This window comes from Pollicipes pollicipes, unplaced genomic scaffold (genome assembly GCF_011947565.3).
Source record: "Pollicipes pollicipes isolate AB1234 unplaced genomic scaffold, Ppol_2.1 Scaffold_4881;HRSCAF=5763_pilon_pilon_pilon, whole genome shotgun sequence".
NCBI classification, from domain to species: Eukaryota; Metazoa; Arthropoda; class Thecostraca; order Pollicipedomorpha; family Pollicipedidae; genus Pollicipes; species Pollicipes pollicipes.
The window spans coordinates 13,374,103-13,383,485 of record NW_023596576.1 but is presented as its reverse complement, the minus strand read 5'-3'; the positions used below and the strand labels follow the sequence as shown (position 1 = coordinate 13,383,485).

Genomic DNA, 9,383 nt, shown 5'->3' with positions numbered 1-9,383 from the left:
GTGCCTGAGCGCTCATGCGGTAGTCACTCAGAACTCGTCACTGCGGATTTTCCTGGCGGGGGGGGGGGGGGGGGAGGACAAGAGCAACTTTTCATGTGTTCTTCACCTTAACCCTGTTCTTCACCCTGTGTTTACGCCCTTCAGCTGTTGTGTGATGTGCTGTCGAACTAACCTCTTTACAGAGTAACCTATCACGGTCCGTACAGAGCATCGTCCGTGCCAGTCTATCTGTAACTATCATTATTGAATGCGGGGCACATGTTCCCAAACAACTGCCGTAAACTTTCCTGGCACACCCACGTAATTGCGGCCTTAGCCAACGCAGGCATGTCATTCAGATTTTTTGCGATGGCCCCGAATACACGTCTCATTTCTACGCATCCCGGGCAGGGAGGCACGACTCAAAAATGCTCGCTGAAAACTGAGTCGAGCACGCGGCAGGAGTACAAAAAGTCTTCCGTGCCGTAGTGTTCTGTATCTTATCTTTACGCGCCCACCTGGAGCTTTTTTCTGTCAACATTTATTCACGCATATACTTATTCATTCCGTATGTTTGGTAAGGAGGAATACGTGCTACCGGGGTTTCTATCACCACACAGCCCCGCTCTGTGTACAGTGATGGATGCTTGCCTCTAGCAGTCTATGGGGCTAAAATCATGCCTTCGCCGTCGAGTCCGCCGCGGCAAAAATATACGCGTTCACTCACTACTTGCTGAAGGCGCGTGCTGGATGGTCACAGCATATTTTTGGAGCACCTTCAAAGTTATGCGGTGCATACTGGTAACATCTGAATGCACATTTCACAAAATCAGCCCGATCTTCCATAAGATGGCACACAACCCTTGGAAAATTCACAAGACGGTCTGTGCTTGCTTCTCAGTGGTTTATCACCGCGCCCGCTTTTGAATGGTGGGAATTTCAACCCAGTCGTGTTGCCTCTACCCTCGTCGTTGTATTTATTGACCATATTATCATGGCCACAATACTACAACACCACACAGCTTCCATCGGAACTACAATTAATGTTTACGTAAATTAAGTGCATTTACAAGGAGCATCATGTGTGTATTTAGCTATATATATATATATATATATATATATATATATATATATAGCCTTTATATATATATATATATAGCCTTTATATATATATATATATGTATATAGCCTTTATATATATATATATATAGCCTTTATATATATATATGTATATAGCCTTTATATATATATATATATATATATATATATATATATATATATATATATATAGCCTTTTTACTCGAAGAATAACCAGAGAAAGGAGAAAAACATGGATTGATATCTCTTTTACGTACGTCTATGAAAATGACTATCAGTAGTGACTACTGATTGTAGCATACGGCATGCTGCATGGAAGGCATGCAGCCAAAATATCAATTCATCTATCTCAATTTTTTGGTTATTCTTCGAGGAATAGGGCTATTAGTATTGTCTTATCCACAAGTCATAGTTTGTCAAACACTCAGTGCCGCGACATCTCAGATAGCGCCAGGTATTGCTGGAGAAGTCACCAACACATCCAGTCCCTACTACCATCCTCGGTCTACGACCTTATATTTCATACGAAGGTGCTATTTACATGAATCAAGGTCTTCCTATCAATGTGGATCCCAAGATTCATCGTTGCTCGCGCAGCAAAGTGAATATCTGTTCGACGGCCTGACCGCCCCTCAGTTTGTCTCTCCCAGGTGTATGACTAATGGTAGCCCTGTGGGCCTGAGCGGACATTCCCAGCAGCCCAAGGCGATCATCAATTATCGTAGAGCCTTCGGCACGCATGCACGCTCCCCACGCATGCACACTTCCCACGCTCGCAAACGCACACTGTGAACATTTCCGTCTTTTTCTGCATTCCGTCTGACCTGCGCACGGATCAACAAGCAAAAAACGACAGACAGACATACAAATAGACGCACGTTTTCGTAGATAGAAAACTATGACAGTCTTGTATAAACAGGGAATCAGTGTAGAAATGCCTTGCCTCTAAACTGCAGCCGACCGTACTCTGCAGTCTGCATTCTGTTATGGGCCTTGATGAAGGGTTGCGATGCCCGGTCACCTTTTGCTAGGTAGGCGGGTCCGAACAGGGACGGACGTGCTATGAAACTAGCCCCATGGCGATGGACGAATCTGCACATATTTAGTAGCTCATATCAGGATACATTCCTCGTCTTTGTCCTAATACGCTTTGACACCTTTTAGTTGCAAAGTTATAATATGTCAAAGCAACCAACAATAAAGTTCATATTCTACCATGGCGACCGAACAGTCTGGCAGAATTCAAGGTAACCTAGGTGTCGTCATTATTAACAGTTTGATTCACGTCAGAGAAATACGCTTCTGTGTATATTCGACACAACTGTTTGTGGAAAATGTGATGTTTATACTTAGAAGTATGTATGATTGCATTACATGGCAGACTTTCTGATCAGTCACAACGTCGAGGAACAATGTAACAGACATAGGGGAGAGTAGGGAAAGGTGTATAAGTTTTCACTTTATACTTCCTCCTGCTATAACTATTAAGGATACGGCTAGGATTCTTATGTCTCCAGACAGCTAATTCCTGGAGCCTCGTATGTGGCAGTAAAGTTTTGTAGAGCACGTTTTGGTTTTTTAAAACAGTCGTGTTGTAAATGGCCTCCTTTCAAACGAGATGACTTGCCTCACCCTTGGATAAATTATATGAGTGCTTGATGGGAATCAAAAAGAGTGAAAGAAGAAGGAGGGAAAAAGAGTGTAATGCTTGATGGGAATCTTAAGCTTACGTTATTTTTATCATGGAGAAAATTGCGTCGCAAGCAAGCTGAATACGTTACGATTTGGAGATCAAATGTGCTTTCCGTGTGCAATTTCGTAAGTTGTCGTGATTGCGACATAACACATTTTTGCCCTTTTATCAATCATTGTTGCACAATGCTCACTTCCGCTCCGGTTACTCCTCTAGGAACGACCGGCATGCATAAGCAATGCAACTGTTGACCCGTTTTCTGGATGGCAATAAGTCATTGCAATTAAGTCCTTTAATCATTGCTAATAAGTCTGTCCACCACGTATTTTTGGTGCATCGTGTCACTGAACAACATCTCTTATGCATAACTGATGCAACATGTACTGCCGGGCATCTTGGAAGAACGTTCACGGCGCCCCGAAATCTTTGGGAAAGAACACCAGATGTTTTGCAATATATCCGATAGATACACCTCTCCACCACCCAATGTAGCATTCATATTGGCCGAATTATGCTGTAAGTCCTCGAATACAATTACACCGACAGTCATCGTTTTCAATGCTATGCAAAACAAATCGTCGCACTCGTCCCAAGACGCGTGTACGCATGCCGCCGCAGGCACACTGAAAGGCAGGGGAGCTGCTGTCAGTCAGCTCAGGGGTTCAAGGCTGGCATCCGTCGCACAGATTTGGAATAAACTGTCCTGGTACTACTTGGACATGATGCAACTGGCCCCACTTTTCCCTAAAGTACAGACGTTGATTATTGATTACTTAACTCTCTTGCAACGGTTACGGGCTGTTAAGCTCCTATTAAGCTACGGATTGACCAGTGGTAAAAGAATGCCCTTATTAACCTGGCATGCCTGCCAAGTCTTTTTCAACATGGAACGTTAATGTGTTTGTATTAACTCGCAATTGGGTGGGGTCAACTTCACCCTCCCCCCCCCCCCCATCTTTTTCAGCATGCTTTTCGAACGGAGTGGCGTTGGAAACTTTTAGACAATCGTTCGATCTGATACAACAACGGAGTGTTAGACGAAGGCATACATCTGAGAAAGCTTCTTGAATAGTAAGATTATGATAGCAATTCATGCATTACCACGAATTCCAATCACCTTGGGTGAGGTATGAAGGTCTGACCGATGTAAAAACCAGCGTCCTTTTTTAGTGAAGAGCTTGCTTTATGGGGAACCTTCCGATGCTCATTTGGAATTTATTGATAACAGGAACTGCAACAGACATCTTCCATGACCCACGTAAAAGTTAGAATGGGTCACTGACCTGAAACGACACAGATGAACGCTTTGTTGATGGGAATTTGCCGTCTAGCGTAATCCCTCACGCTTATTCAAATTAAGATATAAAAGCAATTTTGTCAGTATGTGGTCACCACGACCTTCCAAACAAGGTCAGTGGCTTGGAAAGAACACCAGTGTAATTTTGCTTGAAACAGGAGCCTAGGTTCAAGGCATTCGAGCATTAGAGCTCGAGAGGCATTTTGAACACCAATATGGGCTTTTAGCCCATTTGACACGGAGATCACGACCTAGAAACCTCAAATTTTGAAACAAGAGACTTCACAATAAATCATCAATCAGCCCCGCCAATTGAGTGTTTTTTGTCTCGTAATCTTTGAGATCTCAGGGGGTGAAATTGACCCCCACCCGGGCCCATGTTTAGGGAAGCGTTCCGCATTCTACGGGGTTTTGAGCTGAGACAGCCATTTCGAAGATTTTTTTGGTGCAGTTCACAGACCTGTCCTTCTTAGGACCTAAATCTCTCTTATTTCCGAGCTACACGGCCGCAAAGAGGTACAGACTATTTCATGTAGACTATTTCAAGGTCATTCAGACACGCACGACGCCATAGGAACGTCGTTTAAGTTCTGCGACTCTGCAGGCCAGATCACGGCAAGGAAGAATATAATCGTCCAGCTGTTCAGATCTGGCGTCCGTGGGCGCGACTTCCAAATATAAGGGACATCATTTGGCTCTTAAACAATGTTAAGTAAGGCGTGCAGGCCTCACGAAGCATGTTTTGTGCTGCGTAATATAAGAAATTGGACACGTTCTCTTCACTTGCTATTTATTAAGGAAATAAAACTTATAACAACTTGAACAACGCGATAGCCCAGTATGTGATTATAAGTAATCATCTGAAAATCATGGAGAATAAGCCTGAACACCAAGAGAAAGAGCCAAAACACGAGCACGTAACGATATTTGACTCAGCAAACACTTTCACTCCGTGCTGATATTGCTCGACGAGTTTGAAGTACTACAGGTAAATGACAATTTTGTACGGCTACTTTGGCAGTGTCTCAACATCATGCAAGCGTTCCATGATGCAATCAAGCGATGGCACATTGAGGAACATTTTTGCTCAATAGCGAAATTTTGGTGTCTAGACCAGTCCGTCCTACTTAAGAGTATACCAATGTGAGTTTATTGCATCATACCTGACGCTGGCTTTAACATGTTCAAATGTGGAACATTCCCTTTCAGTACGATGACTTTATGGCGTTTAATGCAAATTTCGACAGTTCTGTGTGTCGAGAAACTCACCTCTGCATGAGATGAGCGGTGAATAAAAAAGGCCCTCAGAATTGGCTTTCTGTCATTAATCAAGGTGACCTCAGCGCGGCTTGCTTGAAAATGAAACAACTGCATAGCCTTATGTTGGTAATGCTAAGCTTTTCCTCGTAAAGTTTCTATGCACCATGGCCAAAAAGGGTAATTAATTAACCCTACTGGCACACTATACCAACTGTTTGCTCTCACGGCCGTCTTGTCTCCGACAGAGATGGTCGGACCAAAGTGGCAAAACAAACAGAAAATGCGCTGAAAGAAACGTATGACGGAAAAGCTTTTGTTATTGTTTTTTTTTAGTTTGTCTAACGTCAGCATGAAATGCTACCATAAAACTATGATCAACATTCTAGCATTAATCGTGGTTTTGTGTCGGTGGGACACACCTGCAATCCCATGATTGCTGGGAAGAATAACGTCATGAATTTGGAAATGCGTGGCAAGAATTCACTCAGGATCCACTCCCATGCTCAATATGCTGTAACTTATGTGCTCAATCTCACGAGTAATTTCCATTCATAATATAGATGAGCGCTATAATGAATCAGTCAACCGGAACACATGCGAATAAGCCGTCCATGTATCTGTTTACATGCATTCACGTACCTAACTAACACAGAGTCATGGGAGTTATGGCAGGTTGTATTTACACATGTGGTGGACAAAATCAATGACGCATACAGAAAGCAGGCGGTTTAACAACACCAGCAAATCATCGGAGCTGTTGTAAATTGAGGACTTTTAAATTGTATGGGCAGTGGACACACCTACAATGATATGTTATGCACCGTCAAAATGTTATGCACCATCAAAATTGCATTTAGCCACACTTGTTTACCACCAAACACCCAACGTTCCCGAATATTTTGAACTACTATGTGTAAATCCTGTCTCCCATGGATAATAGTTAGTACATAGTACAGAGCCTGAACTAGAAAAGTGGACATGTCGGTTTTCCCCTCCAGGGATTTTTAGAGTCAGTAACAGGCTCAGACGATAAATGACTGAACGTCATAGGGGTGAGTGTAAAATAAAATTATGCAAGTGGAAATATGGCGATTCCTTGGCACCTCTAAAGGATCCAGGACCAATGCACCCTAGCAGAGACCATGTACGATCTTTACCTACCACGACACACAATAAAGGGCCACTGAGGCGAGCGCCATGGCTAGCCTCCCCGGGCAACATATACGAGCCAGGGTCAGCTACTGACGTGCGTCCCCATTAATAATTGGCGTATAACTGCGATGAGAATCCAGCAGGCAGCGATTGAGCAGGCGCAGGCTTCCCAGCCATGTTTAATGGTCGTCACGACAACCGGAGGCGTCGGTGATGTGTGCGGGGGGCCGGAGTGCCTGTGGCCTGCTGCCGGCGACAACACCTCCGCGCCGGCTCCCGCGCCCGCCAGCTCGCGCTCCCGGGAGAGGCGCCGCGCTCGCCGTTCGCCCCCCCCCCCCCTCTCCCCAGGTAATACGCAGTGGATGGTTCGTCGCTGCGCGGCAGGAGACCGAACTGGACGCAACATGTTATGTTTGACGCGTGTGACCATGTTGACGTTACCATGTCACGGTGGATCGTGTTCGGCCCGTTTCTGCTCTGTCTCCTGCTCGCGGTACCGACGGCCCAACGCCCTGCGGTAGTCTGATCCCTGGCCTGTCCGATCTCTGTGAGAGCGGCCTTCTGCGTGTGACGCGCCGCGTCGCGCCTGACCGGGCCGACCCTTGGGCAGAGCGCCGCCACCATGTCGGACGACGAGTTCGACTTCGACGCCGAGCTGGCCGCCATGCAGCAGGAGTCGTTCGAGGAGGAGAAGCGGAAGCGCGAGCAGGAGCGCCAGGCGGCGCAGGATCAGGAGCAGGCGGCGGACGAGGCGGCCGCGGAGCCGGAGGAGGCGGCTTCGGACCCGGCCGATCCGCCACCGCCCGGCGAAGGGACGGAGCCCGCCGACCCGCCACCGGCCGGCGAGAGGACGCAGCCGGCCGGGCCGCGGGCGCCGTCGGCGGCGGTGGGAGCGCCGCGGCTGACGTCGCGGCCCGGCACCATGACTGGGCGCAGCTCGGCGAAGGTCCACCCGGCGCCGACGCCGGCTGAAGGGTCGCCGCCGGCCGCTCAGCCCGCCCAGCCGACGGCCAAGAACGACCCCGAAATGGGAAACATCGAGGACCAAGGAGAGGAGCAGGAGGAGCCCGAATGGGCGCAGAAGTGGCTCTCCACCCACAACAAGAGGGAGAAGCTTCACGCCTTCGCGCAGTACATCCAGTGAGTTATCTGCCGGTTCGCCTCCTGCTGAGCTTGTAATGGTTGAGTTTAGTTACAGGCCCGATCAAGGACAGCTACAGTTTCCATGTGCCAACATAGCTAGGTTGTTGAGACTTAGTGACCCCTTCCAACTTCTTGCGCGTCCGATAGTATAATCTGTTGGCCATATGCATATATATATATATATATATATACGCAAAGGGAGCCCAACAGCTGTTTTTGCAGGAAATGGTGTGCCATCTGTGCAGCTACTCTCGAGGGGCTTCAGATACCTTAATTCTGCGCTAAACATTTGCTTTGTTTTCAAGAGTAGAGACACCCCAGTGCATCGATGAAATTTTTATATCTATCCGTCTAGCAATGATGGATACTATATTTCCTATTCTATTTACTTCCCGCTGTTCTATTTGTTAGTCTTTTTGCCTCCCGCGTCACTTATTCACTTCTCTCTTTAGGCCGGTCGTCAGCCAAAGGCCAATGTGTCACCCTTTTCCATTTATCATTTGCGCTAGGTACTTGCCTGTCGTCTCCTTCTTTTGATACGTCGGCAGGTTAAGCGATCGGCGACACGGGGCGTAGTTTTGCGCAGGCATAGGCGGACGAGCCGGCTTTCCAGAATCAATCTGCGGGCGGTTGCGGTACAGGGTGTGCGCGTGGCGCGTGCGGGAAAGGTTGCCTTTAGACCTCTAACAAGATCATAAAGCGCACACGTCGGTTAAACAGGTAGCGGGACAGTCGAAACTACTGAGAAACTAAGGCAGCTTGGCTGAGAGGCCCCGCGGAAAGACAAGGTGACGATACAGATTGAAATACCGGGTTTATTTGCCTCCATTCATGACGATGCTTGTTATCCCTTTATAAATGCAGTCCAAATGGTTTGCATGCTTGCAAGGGATTTCACCGGGTTTCACCGAGGGTAAGCTGGTTGGCACCTAAGCTAGTTGGATCCATGCACGACTACGCAACAACAGCGCATCCCGCGATTGTGCGCCAGCGCCGACCTGGCCTCACTCGCGGCCGGTGTCGGCAGGCGCGTGCAGGACCTGGGCGAGGGCCCCGTCAATGACCCGACGCCAGAGCAGCGGCACGCCACGTCCTACTGGCTGACGCGACGCTTCTTCCTGGACCGGTGCTCCGCGCACGGCGTGCCGCACATTGTGCGCCACGACGGCCTCTGTCGCAAGCTGGGCTGGATGCTGATGGTGCTGCTCGCTCTTGGCGGGCTCGGCTACCAGGTGCACGGCACCCTCACCGAGTTCCTCGGCTACCCCAAGAAGGTCACCATCGAGGTGGGTGTCTGCCCGCGCTGCGAACCGGACGCCGAACCAAACGCGAACGTGAACTGTTGACGAATGCGGTATGTGTTGGAAGATGCTGCTCATCGGCCCGGCTCGTCGCGAAGCGTTGGCTATTCATGGCGGTCAGTTGGCCAGTCTAAACGCATAGCTCACGCGGCGACGCGTTGGACGGAACGTTTCAAGTTGCATGCTTCAGCAGGGGCTTCACTAGGGGAGGAGCTTTTCAAACATCACGGCTGATGACCACTTTGTCGCAGTTTGATGGCTGCTCAACATTCGTCTCAGTTACCCACTGCACGTAGTAACCCACGCAACAGTGTCACTTACGATGCATGGCTGCGGCTGGGTGAACTCAGCCTAAATGACCTTAAAGTAGGATTTATTAATCACGTACGGATAAGATTCACTTCACAGCCGTGTGGAGCCTACGCTGAATTAAGATTATTGTGAGGAAATATGCTTCTCT

General features: G+C 48.0%; 1 protein-coding gene across 1 annotated transcript in view; it reads left to right on the top strand.

Moving 5' to 3' along the window:
- Positions 1–6,921: 6,921 nt before the first annotated feature.
- The window catches only part of LOC119100008 (uncharacterized), a 45,999-nt gene continuing 43,537 nt past the window's right edge, over positions 6,922–9,383 (top strand). The window contains exons 1-4 of the mRNA XM_037223127.1: positions 6,922–6,972; positions 7,090–7,202; positions 7,416–7,619; positions 8,650–8,908. Coding sequence (XP_037079022.1) covers positions 6,922–6,972; positions 7,090–7,202; positions 7,416–7,619; positions 8,650–8,908 — 627 coding nt within the window. The remainder of the gene's footprint in view (positions 6,973–7,089; positions 7,203–7,415; positions 7,620–8,649; positions 8,909–9,383) is intronic.